This window comes from Plectropomus leopardus, chromosome 4 (genome assembly GCF_026936395.1).
Source record: "Plectropomus leopardus strain MGB_pleo_1.0 chromosome 4, ASM2693639v1, whole genome shotgun sequence".
Classification (NCBI taxonomy): domain Eukaryota; kingdom Metazoa; phylum Chordata; class Actinopteri; order Perciformes; family Serranidae; genus Plectropomus; species Plectropomus leopardus.
In genome coordinates this window covers 11857068-11884677 of record NC_142179.1, presented here as the reverse complement: position 1 = coordinate 11884677, position 27610 = coordinate 11857068, and the positions used below count along the sequence as shown (strand labels likewise).

General features: G+C 39.5%; 2 protein-coding genes across 3 annotated transcripts in view; both read left to right on the top strand.

Annotated features, from left to right (window-relative positions):
- cltcl1 (clathrin, heavy chain-like 1) overlaps positions 1–4994 on the top strand; it is a 31658-nt gene extending 26664 nt beyond the window's left edge. For both annotated transcript variants that reach the window (XM_088076555.1, XM_088076554.1), the window contains 2 exons: positions 2386–2461; positions 3362–4994. In XM_088076555.1, coding sequence (XP_087932681.1) covers positions 2386–2461; positions 3362–3486 — 201 coding nt within the window. In that variant the 3' untranslated portion in view covers positions 3487–4994. The remainder of the gene's footprint in view (positions 1–2385; positions 2462–3361) is intronic.
- A 146-nt stretch (positions 4995–5140) lies between these two features.
- LOC121944156 (tricarboxylate transport protein B, mitochondrial) lies at positions 5141–27293 on the top strand. The gene is made up of 9 exons (XM_042487860.2): positions 5141–6243; positions 17061–17168; positions 18178–18277; positions 22259–22397; positions 22805–22889; positions 23051–23155; positions 23973–24088; positions 24224–24297; positions 25162–27293. The coding sequence occupies exons 1-9, from the start codon at positions 6132–6134 to the stop codon at positions 25274–25276; spliced, it is 954 nt and encodes a 317-aa protein (XP_042343794.1). The 5' UTR covers positions 5141–6131; the 3' UTR covers positions 25277–27293.
- The last annotated feature ends 317 nt before the right edge of the window (positions 27294–27610 follow it).

Below are 27610 nucleotides of genomic sequence, written 5' to 3'. Positions count from 1 at the left end.
TTGTTGAACAGTTTATTTTCAAGACACCGAATGCTTTGTTGCATAAATGACAGAGCCATCCAGGAAGTTAAGTAACAGCTATTTTTAATTCGAAGTAGCTGAATACATACCAAAAGGGTAAGCTTAGTATTTTTTACCTCAGACCCTACTTCCCCATGTTTTTACGTCTCATTGACTAATTGTTTTTCTTTAACCAGAACAGCCCCATGATCACCATCATCGAACCCACCAGACTCCTTTTGAATAAACAGTTAAACATTCTTCATTCAGCGTCGACAGAAACAAATTTAAAATCACAAAAACAATCTTGGTTCTCATTTCCACTGTTCAAACAATAAACAACTCTCGTTTGGTTGAAATAGATCCACAATTTGTGTAGTTAGATTTGAAAATCTGCTGGTTCTATACTCACTGAAATGACTGTTATTTCAAATACAGTCTGGTTAGTTTGGCGATGGTGATTTCGGGGCTGTTTCTAATAAATTAATAGGATCCTACTCTTTAACAAAAAAAGTTTGTCTCTGTAGGGACCCTTCTATAATGTTGCCAGACACTTAGGATCTGAGCCTGTCTGTGGCAAAAAAACACTTTTATTAGAAATAAAAATCGCCGGTGTGTACATGCCCTGAGTGGTTATATTGCAGCCTGTTTTGCTGCTGCTGGCTTCACTTAATGCTGGCCCAATTTTAAGAAATTGTTGTTCCTATTAGTCATATTAGTCACTTAGAAACAAAAACATGGGAAAACAGGGGCCAGGTTGTAAAATACCATAACATTCATTGATATTAGATGAATACTGTATTTCAAATCTGCATCTCAGAAATAATTAATTCCTTTACACTCTATGTAATATATTGTTGTCATACAGAAAAGTGCTTTAAAGGTGTCGTTTAACCTCTTTTTTTTCTTATTTTCTTGAAATTATGACTCAGGAGAAATTCTTACACCTTTTATTCCACATTAATTCATCAGATCCATTAAAAAATCTCCACTTGCATCAGAAACCTTTGTTATTCAGCTTTCTCCACAGTCCAAGCACAATGCCTGATTATTTCTTTGCACTTAGTCTCAAAGAATATTGACACTACAACCAGCTCACTGCACAAACACTGAATGCCTGGCAAAGTATGAGCGTAACTTGTGAGCTTCTAATATGTAGCTTTATTATAAGGTGCAGCAGAATGAAATACACTCAATGAAACTCTTACAGGATGCATGTGGAAGCTGTGACTGTCATTTATTGATATAAGATTGTTAACAGTGAATGGCTGGAAATGTAGCATCAGCGTATAGGCATGTGTAGCTTCTCCTTTACTTAATACACACTGTAATATTTCTTTAACCTTGAATCCCTCTATGATTTACTTTTAAATGGACAGTTCACCCAAATATTAAAAAAAATCCCCCTGTGGTATCTAACCATGAGATATGGAATGTTTGCTGAGTTTTGGGGCACTGTTTAATTGGTGTGAATCTGCTTTTATTTTTGGTGTTGAAAACATAAAAAAACACATTGCTATCTTGTTATTCATGATAATTCTCAGGACTTGTTGTCAACAGTTTTCATCTGAAACCATTTTCTGGTGAATGTGAAAAATAGCAACAACTGTCAACAATGAGGCATGTGAATTATTTGATGATGAACGATGACACTGTATCTGAAAAGAGACATTGCTTTTTTATTTGTTTTTTAAATTAAATATTTCAGTGCTTCAGGCAGCATAAATGAAATTTCACTTTATTAAATTGGGGTGGTAGCTGGAGTAAAAGTCTCAGCAGTCTCTATTGGCATGGTTAGATACCACCAGAGGCTATTTTGTTTTTTATTATTTGGTTGAATGAACCCTTTAATTGTTGAGTTAACATATGTACTGAAAGCTGCATTAGAATTTCTCAACAAACCTGCATGGCATCCTCTCCCAGGTAACCTCAGCTGCACTGTGAACGACTGTGTGTAGTTTTGTCTTTCAGAAGTGGGTTTGGAAGTATTTATTTGTTTTATATAAATGTAAAAGTTTAGCGTAGTCTTACAACTAAAGCATTTAGACTTTATGGTCTTTTGTAGTGCATTAATTAAATTGTAATTTAAATAAAGGTGGCACATCACTGTGATTACTACTTTGTAGATGACCAGCAAAAGTATTCTGAATATTTTGTTTTTTATTGGCATTATTTTATATCATATCACCAATAGGAAAATTGGCATGTTTTGTAATTTTCACTTAAAATATTTGCTTAAATTTAAGTTCAATAAATAGCCTGAGCACAGTGAATAACAAGGTTTCTGTAGGATACCTACATTGTTTAAAATCAGATTTTCTTTTGTTCTGCACAGTGTGTGAGTGATCCACATCTGATCTTACCTCTTTTCTTTGTTGCCCTCAGGTGGACAAACTGGAGGAGGCAGACAGCCAAAGGAAAACTGAAGAGGAGGTGACAGAACCTCAGCCGATAGTGTTTGGTAGGTTTACAGGCAGCATGTCACTCAGAGAGACCAACAGACATACGGTTGTGGTTCCTACATAGGGGAAATTGCCTCCAACTGTGACAACAGCAGGGCGTGAACTTAAGTATTTATCTGTATGCTCAAACTGTCAGTAAAACCTGGCTGTTGGTGTTGAAATTCAACATTAACCAAACATTTACAGATTGAATGACTGTAACCAGCAGTTTACTGAGATTAAAAACACAAGGCAAATATGTTGTAGTCAAACTTGGTCATATAGTTATTGGTAAAACAGATTCTGCTGCTGTCATCTTTTTCCAGACCAAAATCAGACTGAGAAGGAAAATTTGTCATTTATAGTGGCAGTCTCGTGTCTTTGCAATAATGTCCTTTTTTGTTTTTACATTTTATGAAATTACAAAGAATGAATGTTGCCTTCCCACCAAGTTAAGCCAAAATGAGCAGAGACACCTGTTTGTGAAGAAACCAGCAGCAATTGTGTTATTCAGTAAGGGCTTTTATTCTATGATCATTTTACCATGAACACAATTTAAACACAAAATCTGGACAAATCAGGAGGACACTCCTCTGGTGCCCAAAAAGAGATTTGTTTCACATCACTATTAAAAGGAATACTTCACCCACAAAATGCTAATTTCATGCTTTTAATGGTGAATCCAAAAAGCTAAAACATTCTTGAAGAATTAGAGTAAAAAGGTGCCACATTCAACAAATTGTATGCTCCAGTTGTATGCTCAGTACTTCCCAAACGTGCATTTTCACTAAAGCTTTACTATATACATAAAGAAATGTTCATTAACTAAACAAACCAAAGATGATAAAGACATCAGTTTTGGTAATAAGCTTGAAAGTGTTTCTATCATTATGTAACCCTGTGTGTGTTTATGTGATCAGGTCAGCAGCTGATGTTGCCTGCCTCTCCTGCTACAGTGGCTCCACAGCAAGCGTACCAAGGCTACGGTTACCCCACCGCCCCTGCAGGCTTCCCCGCTGCACCTGCTTACGGCTTCAACATGTAGAGGCCTGACCCTCCCCTCCCCCAACTCTCCCCTGCACACAATCACACACCTTGGACCTGAACCATGCTGCTCTGGGTCTGAAATGGCAGGTGAAGATCCATGAAACTGTATGGGGCCTTCATTCCCAATGAGACTCCACTGAAACTGCAATAGAAACCTGTCATCTCTACTTTCTCCACACACTTCAGAAGGACTGGCCCCTCAAGGCTGTTGTACCCTCCCTGCCTCCCCCCTTTCCACTCGGACGTTTTAACTGCATCACTGATCTACACAGCATGAAGTCACCTCTCAGCTCCTAGAGGAATTAACAAACCGAAGATAAAATTAGTGACATCAAACCACTCTATCCTGTTGCTGTTCCATGTAGACTTTATTAACCATAGAGCAGCTTCTTTTATTTTTTATTTTCCTAGAGATTCAGCACTGATGAGGAAGAGAATATTCTGAGGAGTAGAGGGAGGATGTCTCCCCCCTCTTTCCTACAGCACTGCTACGGCCTTATATACTTTGAAGAGGTGGCAAAAAAACTGGCTCATTTGTTCATGTTTAATTTCACAATTGTCTCATGCGCTGATTAGACAGACAGTTACTGTGCAATAGTTTTGTTTGTCCTTTCACTACAGGTACAAAGTGTTTGCTGTATATGGACTAAAAACACTTCTTTATGAGGTTACGGTACTGTCTGTGTGTGTGAGTGTGTGTGTGTGTGTAGCCTCTAAAGATTTCGAGGGATATGTCACCAAACCAAGAGACACTCAGTGAAATTTCCACCCCCTTGCAGCCACAAACCTTTCGCTGGGTCAGAGCGGTTTATCTCGTCAGTTGACTTTTCAGACTTGAATGGAGTTTCAGGATGTTTGTGAAAAAAAGACAAAAGAAAGAAATGATAAAAATGCTATATGCTGTAGTCCGTGCATGTGCTGCCAAACTATAATGCTGCAACCAGGAGCACAATTTTCATGTTACACTCAAATATATCAAATATTACTAATGTTGTGTCAAAAATGAAGCGATGTTCGATGAAACCTTCTCACCTGACTAACAGAAAATGAAGCTCTAAAGGCAAACAATGGGGGGGGGGGGCACAAGCTCAAGTCCTGGTGCCGGTTGGTTCAAAAGAATAATCATTATTGTACTTAAAACTGTATAATTTAAGATATATTGAAATACCTAACTAATCAAAGAAGTGAAATATTATGGAAAACCGTATGTATTGTCTATAGTGTGTTGTTGTAGTCTTAAAAAAGCATAATAATTTTTGTAAAAAAAGGACAAAATGCAAAAACAGCAGGTTAATAAATGGCAAAGTCTTGAGGCAAGGCTGCCCAAACAGGTGACAGTTTAGTTGTTTACTTCCCGTGCAGTCCGACAGTCCCCTGTATGATACACTGAGCTCTGGTGTCAACTTTTGATCTGTCAAAGTGGGAAGCCTGAGCTGCACATGAAGAAGCACTCCCTTTATCTGCACAAGTCATGCATACAGAAAGAGGAATAAAGTTTACACACAGTGTTGTTGGTGCATTTTTTAAATTAATTGACATCAAGAGAAATATTTACACCTCTCAGGAGCGTTAAAGGGTTATGTGGAATTTTTTGGGGATTGCATGTGGTTCTTATGCATAGTCAGTATATTAGATGTCATTTAGAATGCCCCCAGTTTGGAGAAGCAGGCTGGAATCCTACAGAGAAGCTAAGCAATGTATTGATGTGGATCGGGGTCAGCGACAAAACAAATTTTATCCACCTAGAAAAAGTCCCACCTAAATAAATCAAAATCAGTTTAAGTGTACTGGGATTATTTTCACCGCTTTACTTTTAATCAGACAGCCCATTCCGTGTTGTGTGTTTCTGGAGGTGGGTTTAAAGCTGTACAGCTTGGTTTATGGCTAGTTTTTTCTCTCTGTTGCATCCTTATTTTCATCCCTGGCTGGTGTGTCATTTTGGTAACCAAGCTGCCAAGTCCTGATTGATGGTTTCTGTCCCTGTGAGAGCTGCAGCCTTTGTTTGGAGAGGGTGTGGCTGGACCTTTAACTGGATGCATGCGGAAGGTTTTGGTAGCAAAATGATTAATAACAATACAAGAGAATCTGATTTGATTGTTCCTCATTGAGCTGTATTCAAAGAGGCAGCGCCCCGCCTCTCTTCTGATGTGCGACAAAAGTGGTCGGTCTCCTCTCGCCCTGCACTCAGACAAGCACCCACAGTGTCACCCTCTAGCCCTTGTCTCACAAAGCAGCATCTGAGGTTTAGATATTCGCTCGCTTCACGAAGAAATCACCACGATCCACGCGGCAGCAGGATACGGATGTAACTCTTGGTCCGCCCCACCTTGTTTCCGGGTTTGCTTTTTGCTCTCTTACGCACTACTGTCGCGATACAGCGTTACCATGGTTACAAATAACAGATATTAGATATTTAACAGCCCAACTTCCTTGACAGTCTTCGTATCCGCCCACTGTCAACAGAGAGGAGTGTCCGGACGCGTCTGGGATCACCTGCATCCAGGAAAGCGCATCAGACAGCAGCCGTCCATGTGTTGCGCGCTCCAGTGTGCTTGGAATTGCAAAGCAACTACTTGAAGAGAAATCTCAACAGAGAGTCAACGTTTTTTTGTAGAGCTTACAGTGTTTTTTTTTAAGGAAATAATGCAGGACAGAGGCACACTTATTAGCCCTTTCCTCAGACCGCGGTGTCTGGCGGCAGCTGCGCCGGCGGGGAAAGCGAAATTAACTCACCCGGGGAAAGCGATTCTGGCAGGTAAATTCATCTTAATTTTATCACGACTAAAAGTCAGAGTTGGACGAAATTTCGCGGATTTAAATGAAGTCACAGTTGAATAAAATCGTTTTCAGATAGTTTTCTTTTGCGTAGCGGAGCAAAGTAGGCGCAAAACCATAATCAAAACGGGGAAAGATGGTATAAAGGCAAAACAGCAAACCATTAGCGGAGTTAATGAAAACTTCGCGTCTAATTTTAAGAGGAACTCTTGCAACTTATTCAGAATTTGTAGAAACATTTTGGGCATATACAGATATATATTAATGTGTTGTTTGCAGACACAATGAAAGCAATGATAATTTATAATACTCTTAGTTATTTGTATTTCGTTTTGTTTCGTATTTTTTTAGTCGTACGGATCACAGACAAGGCGTTTCTCTAAATGACACGTTTCACTTCGGTCTGCACGGGAGAGCCAGCCTACCTGTTGTCCAAAGTCAAACAGTGAACTGGTAAAACAAGGTATTTTAACAGGCTTTCTACGTTTCCCACATACCTTTAACAATTGCCCTCAAACCATGTTGACCCCGTGACCCTGTTGTAGAGGGGAAATGGCCTTGAGCACTTATTGCTTTCTTCCTCTGTCCTGTTCTGGTCAGCTCTTACCTGATGCGATTTTATCCATCTAATCTCAAGATCACCTATAGTGCACTTTACATAATGCTGTTAGAGTGGATTGATGCATGCAGCTCTCCTGAGAAAATAAAGTCCTTCACAAAATGTCCCATATGGATGTGAGGACTGAGAAAATGCAACGCCAGAAACATTGCTAATGTCAAGCTTTTCTAAATGGACATATCAGGTGATATTCAGCAGATGAATTTTGCCCAGTTGTCATGAATAGATGTTCAAGTTTCTATTTTTTTCGGTGCACTTTAAAGACATTAAGGGTAAAATCCATCTGCTGATGCACATCATGTGATATGACTGAAAGGTCCCTGAACCACCACTAAATGGACCATATGGTTAGATTGTTCTTAAATTTAAATGTTCTGTCAGTTTCTGCTCTCTGACACTGTGACAGTACTAAAGCTGGGAACCACCAGAAACTCCTCCGTATGATAAAATCACGATCATGATTAAGTCATGATACAATATTACTGCGATTTAGGGTAATAAATTGCAACATACTGCGAGTATTGCAGTATGTTGCAATTTATTACCCTTTTTTCTACTGCAAATTATGTCCCAAAAGGAAAACTTTATCTGAAGATTTTAGTCCCTTTATATCACTTCATTAATTTTTATTGCAGCAGAATGCAAATAGTGGACCAGTAGTTCACCAAAAGTTGAATTTGTATTTCCAATATTAATAATTTAGATAATAAAAATATAGATACTTTGCATCTGTGAATCAACACAATATTGCCACTATCACAATACTGGTCTGTATCTATTTTTTCCCCACTCCTAGATAAAACCAGAAATGTTTCATTCACTTTGTTAATGCTTTGTTAATGTTAATGCTTTGGCTGAAACTATCAGTTGTAACAACTGTTGATCAATCTGTTTGAATAATGGGTTAACCATGTAGTCAATAAAATATGAATTATGTCAACCATAAATAACAGGATCCAAAATATATTCTGATAATTTATTTAAATATAGGTATATATTGTAATGAGATTTGATTAAAACAATTTGACAAATTGATTTATTGACTTATTGGGTTTTCAGTCTTACTTGTTTTTGCCATTCCCATGATTCATCACTTTGTCCCCTCTGAGATCCTCCTCTGCTTCTGCACTGCTCCCCTCTCAGCCCCCTCCTGTGTTGCTGATCAGGGTGCAGCAGCTCCAGTTGATGAAGAGCCTCTCAGAGATGCTCCTGTATTAAGGCCACATGCTGCTATTTGGCAGCACTCTGCTGATTTCAGCCTTGTTCTCTGGCACCAGTTACAACCTGAATGTTTAATCGTTTTCAATGAATTCCTTCTGATTGAAGATGAAAAATAAACTGCTTCAGGGCTGCAACTTCTGATTATTTAAATTATTGTGCTGGTGTTTTTTTCTGATCAATCTATGAATCATTTTGGCAAAAAAAACCCCAAAAAACAACAAAACATCAGAATAAAAAGTGAAATGTATATTAGAAGTTCCCACAGCTCAAGGAGACATCTTTGAATTGCTTGTTTTACGTGGACTGGCAGTTCAATACTCACAACATTTAGTTTACGGTTATATACAAGACAGAAAAAAACACCAAATCCTTTTGAGAAGCCGAAAGCATTTAGTATGAAGCATAGTATGAAGCATCAGCAAAAATTACTTTTGAATATTCAAAGCTTCACTGGGATAAGACAGGGGTTAATAGTAATCAGTCATGTTCATAGATGTTAATAAACCAGACGCCCAAGAGCTGACTTTAGTAGCACTTAACACTGCTGCATGTGTGAGAGAGATTTATAGAGAGAGGGAAGAGATGGTGTAAAGTGGACCATTGCAAGCAATGTTTCAGTAAGTTATTATGAACCTGTAATACCCCAATTCCCTACTGGAATAATGAAACCAAAAAGTTTTTCACTCCACTAGATACATGTTGCTATAAAAATAATTGAAGTGAGATGAACAGACTGAAAACTTCATCTTATCAGATACAAATGTTTTTTTCCATAATTTGTAGTTGAAAAAATGTAATAAATGTTAATTTATCACAAAGTATGTTGATGCAATACTTGGCAAATCCTGCAAAAGTTTAAAATCACAGTATTTTTTTATCCTGGAGCCTCTGAGGATTCCCACCGCTAACATCTTATAAACATTTAGATTTGTATACATTTACAATGCTGCTAGATTCATGGTTACATCATGTGGTGTACAATCAATAAACTGTACACAATACAAAAATGACAAAAAAATAGCACCCAGTAGGAATAAGTCAGACAGACACTTTTAATTACTATCCAAGCCTTATATTATTAATATTTTCATATGTTATGTATTTTTCCTATTTTAATTTAACATAAAGATCACACATACGTTTGAGCTTGTTATCCAGTTCTTTATGAACTGATACATCATTCACTACCTTTGACTAAAAAAGATTCAGATAGTATTCTAACATTTAAAAAAGACTGTAGAATTAGTTATTTTGTAGGATGTGGACTAAGATGAGGAGAAAAAAAATCTCCTTTGCTGACACGTCATGTCAGCCACTGAGAGATGGAAATGTGGCCATGGTGAGACCTTTCCCCTCCCCCATCAGTCCTGTGTAGCCTGATTGACTGGATATGGCCCAGTGTTGCTCTCTGTGTCGTTTAGCTCATCTAGAGCCTGTCAGTCTAGTTTTGCAACAGCCGCAACTGCAACAACTCTACTCACCCTCTGACTCCTCCCAGCCTCACTGTCAAGAAACCATTGATTCATCTTTTAAAGGATTTGGAAATGAAATTGTGTGTAGTTTAATGAAAGTACATGTTCAGAGCATCACTGGGATGACTCAGCGACAGATAAACTGTCTCTCTGAATCTGACCCGAGATGTCGTCCATCAAAAACCACAGCTGATAGTTTACATCGCCAGGATACAAATTCTTCTCACTCAGCCGTGGCAGTTCATAAATCCAATTGACACCTCTCGCGGTGTTCTGACATGCTAATGCTACTTTAGATTTATCTGTTATGGATAGCAGTGTGTCTGTGTGGAGAGAGTGAGCCACATGTGCACGCCTGAAGGCTCTGAGTAGACAAAGCAAGAAGTAGAAGGTCAAAGCTTAATGGATAAGAGAGCCCACATAGACAGTGGTCAGGGAGGAGGGGTGCACATTTCCAAAGCTTTTAGAGATCTGCGAGCTCTTTCTGCTGCCATTGGCTGGTTCAAGTCCTCTCTCAGCAGCCACTGGTGATGACTAAAGTTGAGACACGGAAGGAGGGAGAGTTTTATCTGCGAGAGGCCTGAGGGGGAAGAGAGAGAGCTGTTTAAATGGGTCTCTGGTCCTGATTTGCTGGCTGCTGTGCATTCATACACTGTTGTGGCTTTCAGTTGTAACCCTTCTGAGCTGAGCCTGGGAAGCAGAGGGATGGACACAGAGAAAGTTTCTGTTCTGTATTTTGATTTCATGATATATTGGATTTTCCAGTGAGACAGGGATTTTTTATGTCATTTTTCCTGCTCTTTTTTCCTTATCCTTCGTCTCTCTGCCTGGCCTCAGGGCAGCCAGTTAGGTTTTCTGAGTGGCTGTCTCCTCTCAGGCTCAGAGGGCTTGTCAAACTGTGTGCTGTACTCTCCGTCTCCTCACGTCACAGGTGACGCACACAGTCACCTCCCCTCCGCTGTGCTGCTCCTTGCAGACCCTGAGAACCAGGAGGCAAATTATAACAGGCTATGTGACTTTCAGCTGAAAGTTACTTTTTTGTGTTTGGGAATGTCTTAGAGCTTCATTACCGCTCCACACTGGTGGTTTTGCATGTTTTATCGCATTAATAACAAATTACCATTTTCCGTAATATACCGAAAGTTTTTACATTGATTTTCTGCCTTTCAGTCAGCCAGTGGTTTTAATAAATTATGTAGTATAGAAATGAACTTGCAGAGATTTGAAACTTGTTTTAGAAAATCATTAAGATTAAACATGTAGTTGCTATAAATCTTTGCCAAAGTTATGTAATTACAGCAGGGTAATTCATTTTAAAGTAATCAGCTTGTTGGGTTCAAAACACTCTTGACGTCTTGGATTTGAAAAATGGTTGCCCAACAACAATCTTTTAAAGGTCTTGAAAATCTGTTTTTGTAATCTACGTCTTACTGAGTGATCTTCAGCTGCTAAATGTTCCATCAGCTCGTCTCTAACCTACACAGCACCAAACAGCAGGCTGTTTGGTGCTGTGTAGGTTGTGTAAAGAGGAGTTTTTAAGCTTTTTCATTGAAAACAGCTGCCTGCATGTGGAAACCCCACAGGAGAGAGGCGAGACTGAACCAAACCAGTGAAGTTGAAAGAAGTAAAACCCCTCCATAGAGCTGAAGGGAAGTAGAGACTCAGGTGATAGTTCTCTACGTGTTTACTGCTATGAGAAACCCCTTTCACATAAACAGAGTTATGTGATGCATTGTTAATATGAAGATATAGATTATAGCCACTTCTTTGTTTATTTAATATTAGTTTGAAACTTTGACGGTTTGTGAATACAGATTGATGCTTGATAGCAATTAGTGCTTGAATATTAGAATTCAGAGCTGCACTGAATGCACCAGACAGAGCAGCAATTTTAAATGCACAATAAGGAAGAAACTGAATAAAAATACACTTTGTTGGGTCATGAGCTTAAACCTATGGAAGAGTAATGTATTGAGAAAAAAAAGATCCTGTTTTTCAGAAAATACAAAATAATAATCTCAGAATTATAAATAGTTGTTTTTCTGATTTAACAAGATTATAATCTTGTTATACCTGTATTTCTGAGCATAGGTGGATTATGAGACAATGGGCCCCTGGGCTTAGGTATGCAAAAGTCCCACCGCCTGTCATATATAGCAGCAAGACGCATAGCCTTTGTGGTAATTCTGCCACTTTTTGTAGTCATTTTTAGTCTCTATAGCCCCTTAAGTATCTATTTTGTGTCTGTTTACAATCCCTTTGTGTCTCTATGCGGCCATTTCAAGTCTCTTCGTGGTTGGTACTCGTTAATTTGAGTCATATTTTCCAGGTGAAAGCAAGGGGGGCCCTAATCTTTTGGGCCCCTGGGCCTGGGCCTGGTAGAACCATTCATTAATCCATCCATGATGCTGAGATAATCTGTTCACAAAAACACAGAGGATTTTTTTTTCTCAAGTCAATGTATTACGCTTCCAAACTCACACACTGTCAAAATGACCTGTGTGCAGTTGTCCTGTTCATGTTAATCAGTGTATAATCTGCATGCTACAGTTAAAACAGTTCCCATGTAAAATTAATCAGCATTCATCCTGTAATTAAGCAGCAGTGTAGCATTAGGGAGTGTTGTTCAGGACAGAGGGAGCCTAAAAGGCCAGACGTCAGATGAATAATTCTTTTCATGTGCAGCGCGAGGCAAACAGGAATATTATGACTCTGTTAATAGGACACCTCATGTTTGAAGTACATCAGTCCTCTGGCTATGTTCGCTATTTGGACTGGTGGATATGGACTTATTAACATCTTCCCCCCAGACTCCAGAGAATTCAAATTGAGAGATAATGCTCTAAATAAGGAAAACTTATATAAATAATAGATAGATTCTGCTGGAAAAAATGCTTATTAATTTTGCTGGCACATGCTCATGTTTCTATGTGCGTTTGTGTGTATAACACAACTGCACACAGAAACACATCGTGGAGTGTTTCGGATCTTTTTATTTAGTCGAATATGTAATCACTGCAAAGAGTATTTAGGTTTTACTGCCAAAGTGCTTTAGAAATGTTTATTTTTAATGAACAGAGCCTCAGATATGTTGAGAACCTTCCACATTTAGAGACAGTGCTGGATAGTCAGCTCCTCCAGAGAAAAAGGAAGTTTTTTAGTGGACCAGATGTGTTGGAAGCTCATTAGAGTCACCGAAGCAGGCGAGACAGTTCCTCCCTGTCAGCTGGCTGCCTGCCTGCTCACCTGGCTTCCTCTGTGCCTCTCTGCTGCTGCAAAAACATGGCTGTGATTTTTTTTTTGTGTGAATCTTGCATTTATGAATATGTACACTGTGTATTCAAAAGTATACATGGCTGAAATTATTACCTGATTAATTGATAATAAGTTGATCAAAAAGTAGTAATTTTTGAAGAACAGATACCAAACCATAGCTTGTTCCAGCATCTCATTTGTGAGGATTTTCTGCTTTTCTTGGCTCATATGATAGTAAACTGAATATTTGTTAGTTTTACACTGCTGGTTTTAAAAAAGCCCTTTGAAGATATCACAGTGGACTATAGGAAATTGTGATTGGCATCTTTAGGTCTGTCACAGGTGGCAATGTTGGTCTGTTGTGACATAGACATTTGTGGCTCCCAGAGGATGATCTTGTTCACTGTGGTGATCCTCTGAATTCTCCATAGTGCCAGCAGGTTGACATTTTTGTTCTCACAATCATCTGTCTCAACATCAATGGATAGATTGCTCTGAAATATCCATAATGACAAGAGGATAACCCTGAAAGTTAACATTTGCCACCTTTTATGTGGATGTCCAGTTATTATTGATGGTAGATGTAGTCAACTGCAAAAATAAATTCCTCAGCGCGTGCTGTATTGACAGGGAAAGTTCTCTTGCTTACGTAGCTGAGCTGGCAGTACCTAGCCTACATGTACCAGGATGCATTGAGCAGGAGGTGACAAGGTGCAAAAAGAAAACCAGCTTGTAGTACTTTCTTACCTTCAATGACATCATCACTGTCCCATCAAATGATGGTGCTGCATGCAGGAAGAGGAGCAGATTTTGCAGCTTTGAACTCTGCTTTCTTGTCAGTGTAACACACACTGGGGAATGTATTGCTTCAATGAACTACATTTACTACATTTAACTTATTGGACATTATCATAACAGGTGGGGAATTTTACCTTTAACAACAGTAGGATGGTGATCCTCCAATTTTTCATCAATTTGATGAGCAATGGTTTTCCAACTTTAGTATGGAAGAACTTGATAATCATCAATGAGCTTTGGAATAAATTGGAACGCTGACTGTGAGCCAGGCCTTATCACCCAGTATCAGTAGCTCACTAACGCTTGTGGCTGAATGGTAAGAAATCCCTGCAGCCAGGTTTATCATTCTTGTGGAGAGCCTCTTCCTTAAGAGGGAGGTTGTTATAGGGTAGTTTTTTCATATTCACATACTTTTGAATTCAAATCATATGGCAACAATAGGATCGTGGGCCAGGCTGTATAAGGGTGTTAGATTGTTAATTGATTTATAAATTTGCCTTGTCCGAGCAGAGTTACCTTAAACTGTACATAAACCTTTATATACTCTGTATCTTATTTATAAACTGCTGCTTCACTTTTGGAAGTTTCAAGTCTTTCAGAGTCAGAAGAAGCAGATTTCTATCAGACACTGCTCGTTTTTTTACCGCCTCTGGGTTCTGAATATCACTCCAGTACCATTTCCATTTCTTTTCGTGTCATAGTAAGTGTCAGAGATCTGTGTGGATGCATTGATTTTATGACACAGCGTAGAGTAGTGTTGCTGGGGGATGAAGAGAGAGGACGGAAGGTGCTGCTGAGAAAAAATTAAGAGCGGGAGAGGAGAGCGAGCCTGTGAAGATAAAGATTAATGGCTGTTTTTCTCATGAAAACCACGTTTGGCAGCTGCACAGAAGTCATTTGGGGTGTCATCTGTAAATATGTGTGTGTGTGTGTGTGTAAGCGTGTTTTAGATGTAGGCTGCAAAATGAACTAGAAGACAAACAAACTGCCTCTCCTGTAAACACGCTGTGTGTCTGATGAGAATTGATTGTGTGTGTTGCTGAGTCGCTGCCTCTGAGTGACTGCTGGTTGGTTTCCACGTGCAGCGCCGTCTTGGCTGAAGACAGATGAATGAGGTTTATTGTTTCTTCTTCCCCGAGATACACTAACCCACTGATCCTGGATCAGCACGGCTAGAATGCTGCGTTGTAAAGCTCATGTGATTTTTACTTATCTCCACCAGGATTAAGCATTACAGCGCACAGGCCTGGTGATTAAAGTGTGTGTGTGTGTGTGTGTGTGTGTGTGTGTGTGCGTGCGTGCGTGCATGTGCGCGTGTGTGTGATCACATGAATGCCATGACTCAGCTCAGTGGTGCTCACAGTTTTTCTGAATTGTGCTGATTATGTGAATCCAGGTATAATCAATGATGGATGATAAGCAGTTGATTATTATTGTGTCATTCATCACAACGTTATCTGAATACTGATGTGCTGATTTTACCTGAAATACTCAAAATCGCATGTCACAAAATCACAAAATCCTATTCATCACATTGAATTAAATAATTGGCCGTATAATGTTCAGTTAAACCAAATAAAATATGATTTACATATCAAAGATTTTAATCACAATATTTGAATTTTCTGTATTTAATTTTTGTCACAATATGGAGATATGGAGAAATGATGATGCATAAGATAACTGTGCAGCTTGGCATTAACTAAAAGCCTTTTTCCCTTATTGATTTTACCCTTATTAAATCAGTTCCACTCTGAGAAGAGGAGACGCAGATAAAGAGGAGCAGATGAGTCACAGGCTTTTTAGGCTTTGAAACAAATGAGATGTGGATTGTGCCTAAATGGTGCCAACCTACAGTAATATCAGGAGGATATTTTTTATGTTGTGTGCATTTAAGTGTGCATGGAAATTTAGCTATTGTTGCAGTGCCATCTACTTACAATCCTAAAGTATGTGTCTTGGGTTAAATATATTTTTTTATCTTAAGTGGATGCTCCGCTTCTGGGTGCCAGTGTGATAAAAGTCGTGTTGGCAGCAGTGACATGAGGAGTGAAAAAGTGCAGAGCTAAATGACATATGCACGTTTATACTATATGTGAAACACTGCTTCACTGTTGCCATATGTGAATGAGCAAGAATACATTGAAAGAAATATAATACACAGCCGGCTGAGCAAGGTACTCCAGACGTCCTTCACCCCGGCCAGGTGATTTATGTAATCCCTCAAGCGTGTTCTGGGGCTACCCCAAGACCACCTACCAGTTGGATTTGCCTGGAAAACTTCTAATGGGAGGCGCCCAGGAAGCATCTCGATCAACTGCCTGAACTTTCTGAACTGGCCCCTTTTGATGCAAAGGAGCAGTACTCTGAATGTCCAAGCTCCTCACCCTGTCTCTAAGGCTGAGCCCACACACCTTCCCAAAGAAACTCATTTTGGTTGCTTGTATCCGTGATCTCATTTGTCAGTAAACGTCTGATCATCACTGGTAATTCCCAGAAACAGAAAGAAGCCACCACCACTTCTACCTGAAACCTCCAGATTTGGATTTTTCATGTAAAAGAATGGCCTTTCAGTTTTTAACTTCCCAGTCATCGCTTTCTTTTGGTCTTGTGTTAAATATGTGTCCTGACTTGGCACAAATACACATCATGTGCAGTAAAAAATGTCCCTCATAATTAACCAGAAGCTTTTCTTTCGAGGTATTGGGAGTTTCTTTTTATTGTTTGGGGGGCATGTGTGTATGTTTGAGTGTGTCTCCCTTTCACAGCGTGCTTCTGTGCATGTGTCATTGAGTTAATGGAGGGTCTTGGCCTGGGTAATGGAACCCCTCCCTGCAGGCTGAGCGCATAATTTAATTAATGTCAGCCCTCTCTCTCTCCTCCCTCCTTCCCTTGTGACTCATCTGTATTGTGCATTGGCTTCGCTTTTGGACACTTGTCTCTATCAACTCAACTCATCGACCGTGGCGGGTTTCAGGCTGAACTCTCCAGCAGTCACTCACATGTTCATTCACTCACTTCATCATTTCTGTATATTTCGCATCTCTACAATCATACACTAATCATATTTTAGAGAATATTCTAGAAGCAGTTAAATTTTCCACACAACCGTGGTGTAGTTTAGCCAGACCAAGGAACAGTTGATTTATCCTTGCCTAGCTCGTTACTCTTCCTGCAGAGCTTTTAATGTTTATGGAGGGAAGCCATTTGTGGATTCGCTGTAATGATCCATGACGTAATGGCACCTCCATGCAATTCATAAGGGCGACAGGGGGCACTGAATCAGACTGTAGCCAGGCAGACATGGTATGCTAAGTTTAGGCAATGTGTCAGCTAAGCTGCCTTTTACTTCCTCAGCACTCAGTTATTTACACATATTCTTTATGTTCTTCATATAAATAAACATCTGCTTTGGTTTTCTGTGTTTTTAAGGTGGAATTGCAGGTGGCATTGAAATCTGCATCACCTTCCCCACAGAGTACGTCAAGACCCAGTTACAGCTGGATGAGAAGGCCAATCCTCCCAAATACAGAGGAATAGGTGAGTAAAGCTTTAAACAAAAGAAAGCCAGATTTGAAGAATCTCAGTCGACTGAGGCGCCTCCGACTGATGATTTGAATCTTCAAAAACACAAAACATAAACACAATAAGATTCCAATAAAACAGTAAGGCAATTAAAGACACAAAAGAAACAGTTCAACACTGGGGGAAAATACGCTTACTTGAAAACTGACACTACTCTCATGTCTATACAGCAAATATGAGACTACCATTAGCAGCAGCCAATTAGCTCAGCATGATCTATACCTGTCTGTCTATCTGTCTCTCTATCTCTCTGTCTGTCTACAGTATATTGTGTTATTCATTCTGTCTCTCCAGCTCTCTCAGGAGCTCATTATCTAATTACCCATCATCCCCAGGTACATTAGGGATTCTGGTAGGCTGTCGCGCTGCTTGTTTATATGACTTAGAACAGACCAGTGCACACATGCACACTCTCTATCCATGTATACCAGGGTACACACACACACACACACACACACACACACACACACACACACACACACACACACACACACACACAGAGGATGTGTGTTAATGTTGGCTGGAGCTCTGAGGATCAGATCGGAGACCATGCTAATGAGCGCTCAAGACAGCTGTTGCTTTTCTGCTCCGTTGTGCATTTGGCTTGATATCAGAACATGGCTAACAGGACTGATGTCTCCAAGAGGAAGTTCAAAGAAAAACACCAAGTTTGGGGAAAATCAGACTGTTGATAAACCCAAAGTGAAGGACAGATGTTTCTGGTGTGTTCTTTATAAGGTTCATGCCATACTAAATGACATAGGTCCATGCTTTACATTGATTATGCTACATGGGAAGACTTGACAGGAGCTACTATGGTGTCTGGGACATCTAATGCATACACATGATAAAAAAGATATTTCTACCAAAGAAATTGACAATTTTTCTAACCTATTGATGTGAAATGTAGTATTCAATAGTTTTGGGCATAGTATAATGTGTGTGTGTGTGTGTGCTCTTTCAGGTGACTGTGTGAAACAGACGGTGAATGGTCATGGTGTTAAAGGACTGTACAGAGGACTCAGCTCACTGCTATATGGATCCATACCCAAATCTGCTGTCAGGTGAGTTTCATACCTGGAAGGATTCTGATTTAAGTAGATGTGCAAGACTGATATATGTACTCAAGTTTTAAAAATCTACCTTTGCCGAGATAAAAATAGTAGCCCGTGGGCTTTTTTTTCTTGATATTGTGTGTGCTGGCTCACTGTTACCCTCACTAGAGCACTTAAATAGAGCAGAGTCATTGTTAATGTTATTAGTAACACCTAAACTTTTCCTACAATGCCTGCTGTGAAAAATCTAAGAATTGATCAAAAATATGTGATCTCCACAAGGACAAGGTGAGTTCATAGTTTATTCCTCCGATCAGTAAAATTAGTAACTGCAGAGCTTGCAGACATTTATTTTGGAGAAATTGTCCTCATCATAATCATCATCATATAAAAAACATATCTTAATCTTATTTGTAGCTCTAATTCTTTTCGGGGCAGTGTACATTTTCTAATATTTTACATTGTGTGTTTGTATTTTAGTAAGTATGAAAGGTAGAGTTTGTATGTGCAGTAAAGGCTGGAATAAAATGAACACTTTTATTGGAGCCGTTCTGATCTCTTACCTGGAACCACTAACTCACACATTCCAATTATTCTAGTCCATTACCCACAATGCATGGCATAAATGCCACATTAGCCTTCAGTATAATTGCATTATTCTTTCACATCAGTGACATTTATCTCGAGACAAGTGTGCACACTGCAATTCATGTGAGCACCCGCGCACACATACACACACACACACACACACACACACACATTGCACAAAACTAAGTCAGGTGCTTTTGTTGCTGCAGCTCTATGTTCTCCGTTTCATTCTTTCATTAATTTCATTCTTTTCTTTCTTTCTTTCTTTCTTTCTTTCTTTCTTTCTTTCTTTCTGTCCTTTCTGTAAGCAAGTGTGTGCACATATGTGTGTGTGTGTGTGTGTGTGTGTGTGTGTGTGTGTGTGTGTGTGTGTGTGTATTGGATGCTGGAGGGTAGCCTGTCTGTTCAATGGAGAGACAGGCTCAGCCAGGCGGAGCAGAGATGCCACTCAAACTCCGGCAGGGTCTCAATAAGGGTACAGAATGGGAGACTTGTGTTGGTACTCTGTCAATGGGTGTATGTGTATTTATGTACTGTGTGTGTGTGAGTGTGTGTGTGTGCACACACGAGTGTGTCAGTCAGCCTTCAGCATTCCTTCCAGAGGGAGTATGAATGGTTTCATTTCTGCTCTGAGGAGAGTTTTCTCTGAGGAAATATTGCATGAAGGAGTTAGGGCCACGTCCTCTTTCTGCTCTTGCCATCAGACTATGGTTTATCTAAAAATGCATTTAAGTGTCTACATTGTGGAAAAAATACACATTATATTGTATTTATTTCTGTTTTCCTGTCTCTGTAATCATCCCAAATGTGATCATGTCAGGGTGTGCCCATCCCCAGCTTCTGATTTAGGTAACATAGCAAAACATGAAAAGCTGAATAAAAAGATGAAACATGACAGAGAGATTGAAAGCAGTCGAGATGAGAACAGTTAGATTTGATTCATGAAGAATACCTTGGCACTTTTCCATTGGCTACTGCTTCCACGGAATCATTTATTCGATCCGTTCTCCTCGTGCTTCATCCATCTTCCCTCCCCTCCCCTGTTCCTATCGCTCCTTTTACACCCCAACCCTCTTCCTCCCCCATCCCATTAAGTGATTGCTTCTGCACCATCATGCACCATGCAGCCTGCTGGAGGGTTGTCAGCGAGGTATGAGAGGGACAGACAAGAGAACCTTTGACCTTTTCCTCCCATTCACCCTTCATCTACATCCCTTTCTCTCATGTGTGCCCTGCCTTCTTTATTTCTTTCCCTTTCGGTCTCCAGCCGACTCTTTTCTCTCTCCTTCACCTCCTCTTCTCATCAGCACAGCTGACCTTGTAGAAAGACCCACTAATGAAGATTGGGCAGCACTCTGCTGTCCAGAGTGACTCATCTCTGACTGTGGATGTTGGCCAATGTGACATGTCACATTCTAATGGTGAAGTTTAGTCCGCTTGTTTTAAAGGGTAGGGGAAAATTTGGAGAGTAAATTGGCACAGGAGCATGCCGGAGAGCGTCATATTTCTCCCCAGCAGCTTTTAACGAACAGCGTTTGTTTCACAAGGTTAGTTATTAAGTGCACCACTGCAGGGAAGTACACTTTCATTTTTATATTCTCTCCAAAGTTAAGAAGCTGTTTGTAGTCTAGTGTGCATAAAGAGAGATGAGGGGATTTATTTTTACGTGTTGTTTGTTCCTGCTTGACAGTGGGAATCAGCTAATTGTGTGGAACCTGTCGTTCAAAACTAAACCTGTGTGAGGAGTGAGACAGAGTGAACAGATGTGGAAGGTTAATGAGCAGAGGAAAATGTTGCAATATAAAAGCAGATGGGGAAGAAAACAAAAATCACATGAGGCGAGTATAAGATATGAATCCTATTGGGCTCATGGCGACGGCAGGTAGATGGTTCAAGACGGGGAAGAAAACAAAGCATTCATCAAGACCAAGTGTCTGTCCTCCCCCGTCCTTTTGCTAAATGTACCGGGCAGCGTCCTCCCCTTCACCACAATTCAATTCCATCTATAAATAACCTTCCTTGTAAAGGACTCACTGGCACAACATTTTCTGATTGCAGAGATACATAAACCACGCCTCTCTCTCTTTCTCTCTCTCACTTTCTCTCTGTGGGCTGGCATCCATGGCAGCTGTTGCTGGTCACTCGTTGGTTACTGAGACACTACAGTTTATTGGTCCATCTTTAATGAGGACGCAGGAAGGACAATAAAGTAAAAGCCTTAAGCACATTCAGCATATTCAGCAGTTTCCAATAAAAATCTGAGGTGGAAGGAAGTTTGTTGCCTTGAGGTGCATCCGTGCTGATTTTATTTGTGCTCGGCGAGTCATTTAGTGGAAATGTCCTCCCGGACTACCCGTTTCTGCTGATGAGGAGCACTGCATTATCTTTCTATCTGTTGCCTTTCCCAGCTAGTCACCACTGTCTTTGGAGGATGATATTTTATTATGATTAAGCTTTTGGGTGATTGAAGCTACATGAATCAGATTGCCGAGTGGTTTAATATGCTGGCCTCAAAAGGAGTGAACAAACAAGAGCAAAGGCTCAACTACAAAAGAAACTTTAAACATCTGGCCTGCTGAGGTTAACATTATCTCAGAATGAGTTGTGTGTACGATTTTAAATAAAAGTAGGACGTTGAATATACTTACTGTAACATCTCACATGCACTTATTTTGCAGGGATGGTCCTCGACTTGTAGTAATACAACAATCTACACTATCTTGCAGCAGTATGAGATGTCTTTACAGAAAAATACCTTAACTTTTTGTCCTATCTTAAGCTCTCTAGATAAGAATCCGTCTTCCTATAAAAGCCTACAAAAGCAATGGCTGTGTCCAAGCCTATCTCATACTTTCCATCTTAGAAATCCTAACTATTACTGTAAATCTTAATCGGCCCTCATTATGCCATCCCTGTATCTTTGATTACAATGTACCAGAAGGGTCACTGGCTGCTGCCTGGGACAAAAAAGGACTGGTGTTCAGTTTTAGCAAACCAATGTTTACATATTAATACATGAAAAAGGAAATATAAAGTGTCATCATACAGCTTCGGAAAACTTTCAGTTGTTACGGTGTTGTTCCCCGTCTTCATTTTCACTGCCATACATTCATTTTGAATTTAGGACAGCATCTTTGCCATCCTAACTTAGGATTCCTTACTTAGTAAATCTCTGAGGTAGCATGGTTCTGTATCAGCTCAATACCTATCCTAAGACAAGATGATTTTTTACCTATATGCAGTCAGGAAACAAGTTTCTGTAATACCAAAAATCCTAAATGCCACCTGAAACTGAGTTACAATAGGATTTCAGACTTAGTAAGTTTCTGTAATGACGCCCCTGGCCAGTAATATATGCAAGTATCTCCCATAATTCCTTGCTGGCTCTGTTGTGTTCTTCAGGTTTGGGGTGTTTGAGTTCCTCAGCAACCGTGCAAGAGATGAGTCCGGTCGACTCGACAGCACCAGAGGCCTGCTGTGTGGGCTCGGAGCCGGAGTCATGGAGGCTGTGTTGGTGGTTTGTCCCATGGAAACCATCAAGGTATGTTATGGACTGATCTGTGTTCAGATTTCTGATTTCATGTTTGATTTTTAGTGTCATGCACATTAGGTGCCCAGCCATCCCGAATATACATGAAACGTGTGCCCTTTATTCTTAAAGAATTTAATTTTTTTGTATAAGATATGTACAATGTAACGATGAAGTTTGATACAAATTAATTGCTTCTTAAACAAAGAATATTAGCAGAAACATTTTGATAGAAGTCACTTTTCTTACTTATTATATTTTCAGTAGAATTGTTCACTAAACTTCTTTTGAAAGTCTCTTTGAAAGACATTAAACGATGCAATTTCCACCACTTTCTGCGTCTTCTTTCTCTGTGATAGCAAAGCCAACGTTTCCTGTTTTGGATGACTCAGTTCTTTTTTCTTTTTTAATCTCCCAAGGTTAAATTCATTCATGACCAGACTTCAGCCAACCCCAAATACAAGGGCTTCTTCCAAGGGGTCAGAGAAATCGTCAGGTCTCAAGGTAAAAACCGACTTCAAGGCATGTAATCCACCTGACATCTACTGGTCAGACTGAGTACTGCAGCTGAAACATAATTAAAGAGTGTATCATCCAGACATATTGTTGTTAACTAAATATATGAAGAGCACAGTAAATGTACTTCATTAATCACGCCTCACCAGGATTAAGAGGGACATACCAGGGTCTCACTGCCACCGTCCTCAAACAAGGCTCCAACCAGGCCATCCGTTTCTTTGTGATGACCTCTCTAAAGAACTGGTACAAAGGTCAGTGTGCTTCAGGCTCTATGTGTTTGTCTGTATATTGACATTTCCCAAACCTCTCTTTGAGAACTATTTATCCTGTATGTCATAGCTCTTTCCCTGCTAAAACTCAGCAGAATAGGGATATTTGTGCAAAGAGACCAACACAGCTGATGGGCAAGGGAATTTCTTGTTTAATTGTTCAGACATTTAAACTTTGGAAGCAAAAGGTTGCTGCCGAAATGAGCGCATGCAGACTGATATTGATATTTGTACTGTTAATTTGGAACACATTATCTTCAGTACAGTATATTATGAAGTTTAAAATTGTATTGTCACAACCCGGCTCTTAACCCTAAGAGCCGGAGTTGGAGGTACATAAAGTGAATAATTAACCAAAAAAGTTATCAAAATAAGTCAAACAGGTACCCAGCTAGCAGGGGACATTTCCACAACACTGGCTAATGTTACCTGCAAGTTGCAATAATGTTTTAAAGAAAACATTTTAATCTAATGTTCAAAGAATGCTTTAAGGATGTTAATCATTTAAATTAATGTCTTTATAAGGTTAAATGCTGACTAAGAAGTAATGTTATAACTGCAACATTCTGAGGATGATTTGGTGATGTTGAGAGGGGACGAATCATAGAATGTTCTTTTTATAAAATGTTCCCACAATGTTACATGAGAACAAAGGAAGAATCGGGACACACCTGTTGTCTGAGGTCCAAAGAGTTGGCAGAGTTACACCAGTAAAGATGCTCTGTTCAGCTGTTTTGTAGCAGGACTGAATTTGCATTTAAGAATTCACTGTCACTGACTCCTCTGTTGTGTCCTTTAGGTGATGACCCCAGTAAAACCATTAACCCTCTTTTGACTGGATTGTTTGGTGCAATAGCTGGGGCAGCCAGTGTCTTTGGAAACACCCCACTAGATGTCATCAAGACCAGGATGCAGGTACGTGATATGGTGACCAGTGTAAAGCACAGATTTCTGTGTTTCTTGCTGTTGTTTTAATTCAAACTTGTCAAGTTGTTGCAACCTATTTACATTAATTAGAAATACCAATGCCTTTTTCTTTTCTGTCCAAAGGGTCTGGAAGCACACAAATATAAAAACACACTGGACTGTGCTGTAAAGATCCTGAGATATGAGGGCTTGGCAGCGTGAGTACACCTCCACTTTGTTTTAATTTGTTTTTGTTAGGTTTGTAGTGTTAGTTTCACAGCAGGCTTTCCCCCCTTTTATCCCAGCAAGCCTGTGCTGTTTTTTCAGCTTACCGGTTATGTTATTAAAGGAATACTTCAACCCCAGAATGACTCATTGTTACTGAATTACACACCAAGTGTCAAGTTAAATTTGGGAAGAAAATTTTGTTTTTCCTGCATGCCTCCGCAAGGAACAATGAATCCAAGAAGAGAAAACATTCTTGATGAATTGAAGTAAACAGGGATTGTGTTTAGCAACAGCAAAACTCATCTAGCTCATACAGTCTAATTCATGTCTCATTTATCCACATAAAACCTTACTTTTGTCTTTGATCATGTACAGTATAAGCGCATGTACAGCATTGGTTCTGTGAAAAACTAATTGGGATTCAACCTAATCTTCCTTTCTTTAACTTATTTAAACTGTCTGGTTAAACATATGGATGATTGCATATAAGTTACAATAACTACTTGGGTGCCTGTGTCTGTTTTTCTCTGTGAACAGTGTGAACAAGAAAGGTTGTTGCAAAGCTTATGCATGTTATGTGATGTATCATGTTTGTTTGTTCATTGCTGTATGATTACATTTGATTGAACTCTAAAATAAAGTTAAATGTAAAATAAAATAAAACCCATACTAATTGAAACACATCTGCATAAACAGTCTTACACACTGCAGAGTTGTGTTCCTCTGCAGTTTATGCAGAAGTGTTTCAAATACTATTATCTATGGAAAAATGCATTTGTTCGGGAAGTACTGAGCATATTAGTGGATTATATACTCAGTACTTCACCCCACTATCTCTTTATGTCCGTCTGCAGATTCTACAAAGGGACAGTTCCTCGGCTGGGCCGCGTGTGTCTGGATGTGGCTATAGTTTTCATCATCTATGAGGAGGTGGTGAAGGTCCTGAATAAGGTCTGGAAGACAGACTGAGTCACTGGACTCACACAGAGGGCGGCTTCTTGCTTCCCAGGCATCAGACACAGATCTGAGTTTCACAGACCTCCTCTGCATCATAAAACCAGCCGCTGAGGTGGTGAGACAGAGAGCTGAACTTAGATCAGTGTCATATGCTAACCAGGAAGTTAAGGAGCTCATACAAAGGGGCTACAGAGAAGAAACAAAGCCCCACAATAGGCTCGGTGTTGCCCACATCTGGTCAGCTAGAGTGTTTGCAGAGCTTTGCAGCTCAGTCCCAAGACAAGGCCAAGGGTTAGTTTCACAAAGTGGGATTATAAAGTTAGCTAAATAACTATGAAAAATGATGCTTCATCTTAGAGATACATAATTTCTAAATGTAAGACTAAATCTGAATATTAAGGTCACCAACGTAATTCCTTTAAACAACATTTTTTCAGAAATGTTTTTTCAAGCTATCTAGTTCACTTTCTTGTAAACCTGCTTTGTCAAACACCCTCCTTCAGTGAAGAACATAATTTCTAGTCATTCACAGCTGTTTTACTGATGTTTACTGTGAGTATGCGCGTGTTGTACTTGATTTTCTTGAGTTACTGTTGCTCTCTGTCTCCTTGTCCCTGTTATGGTTTTAAATCCAGAGGAACCAGACTGCAGCTGGTTGCAGTTTACAGTCACATAAACTGCTGTAAATTCCATAACTAAGCCTTTAAAAGAATAATTTTACATTTGTAACATGCCAATTATTTTTATACAGCGTGGATTCTTATTAAGTTTAATACCAGCATTATAGTTTAAATGAGAAAAGTTGGAAATTATGATATATTTTATTCCTGTGCCAAATGACAAACCTGTTATACATTGAATGTGTGTTCAGAATAAGAACATGCAATACCAAAAATAATCCTAACAAGAAAAGAGCAAATACTATGACTTATGTTGTACTTTATATATGTATTTATTGAAAGTTGAATGTTAAATATCCAGTTGGTTGATATAATTTGCTGTAAACGTGTGCCACTTGTTATTTATGTGGTCAGGTCAGGTTGTAAAGGTGTTTTCAAGATGTGAGGAAAATAATTTATTGCTGTATTTAACTGTGAGACACAAAGTAACCTCAGAGCTAATTGTCCCCTTCAGTAGAAGCACCAATATTCATCAGGTCATATCTGACTGTAACAACACCAGATTCCTACCACTCAATGGTTATTTGTTTTCTGCTTATGTTAAAGCAGGTTTCATATGTCCCCCACATCAATGGTTCCCAGCCCGAGGGTAGGGATTCCTTCAACAGGTCACAAGATTAATTGAAAAGGAAAGAAGAGAAATATTCTTCTGCTATACACATTTATGTTCATTTTTACAGGAAACCCCTCTTTAGTGGAACTTCTCTCAATTCATAGACACTTGCAATGATGGGTTGCAAACAGGCACTGCTTCATTCATTGTAAAGGTGCCAGATTTGGGAATTACAATCTGTAGTCTGTTTCCAGTGCCATTCAATTTTTGTGTTGCATTCAGGGTTTGTTTTTACCTCTCACTCATGTGCCTTTTGCTGTTGTGTTTGTTGGTAAATGCTATTTGAGAAACCTAATCTATACATTACTGACCTATTAAACTGTTAAAATGAGGTATCGGCAATTTGAGATATCTGTTGTGCAGTAATATTATTTTTATAATAAGTGATTACAGGAACTACATTGCCCTTTGTGTCATAGATTATGAAAAGTCAGTCTGTCTGTATTATTGTAGTAATTGCATCAAAATACTGATGGATTGTTTCCAGATTTTTTAAATAATGTTAATCTTTTTTTGCATTTTTATGTTTGACCAAACACATGGTTTTTGTTCCTTACTGCTGAATAGCCAAGAGATATTGTTATAGCAAACTAATGTATTCCAAGGCTGAGTGTGTCAATTATGTGGTTCTTTATGAAAGAGCTTGTGCAATAAACACTGTCCCCTCCATTTGTCTGTGTGCAAAGTCCTTTGTTGTGGAGGGGGATTACAGAATTCATTAAAGCAAGCATCTGAAAACTTGAAAGTATTCACAGTGGTTATTTTTTTTAATCCTCTCTTCTCACTCGTCTGTTGTTCTGCCCTTTTGGTTACAACACATCACGTTGGGACAAACCATGGGGGGCAGGTAGGGGAGGAATCGAACAGGGAACTCATTGTTCCAGTTTTGGCTGATGCTCATGTAGGGTGGTTCAACAGTCCATTTCTCTCTCTCTCTCTCTCTCTCTCTCTCTCTCACACACACACACACACACACACACACACACATGCATCCTGGTGCCCCAGTGTTTGTTGTGAGAAGGAATGCACAGCTTTCTGCAGAAGATGGGGGTG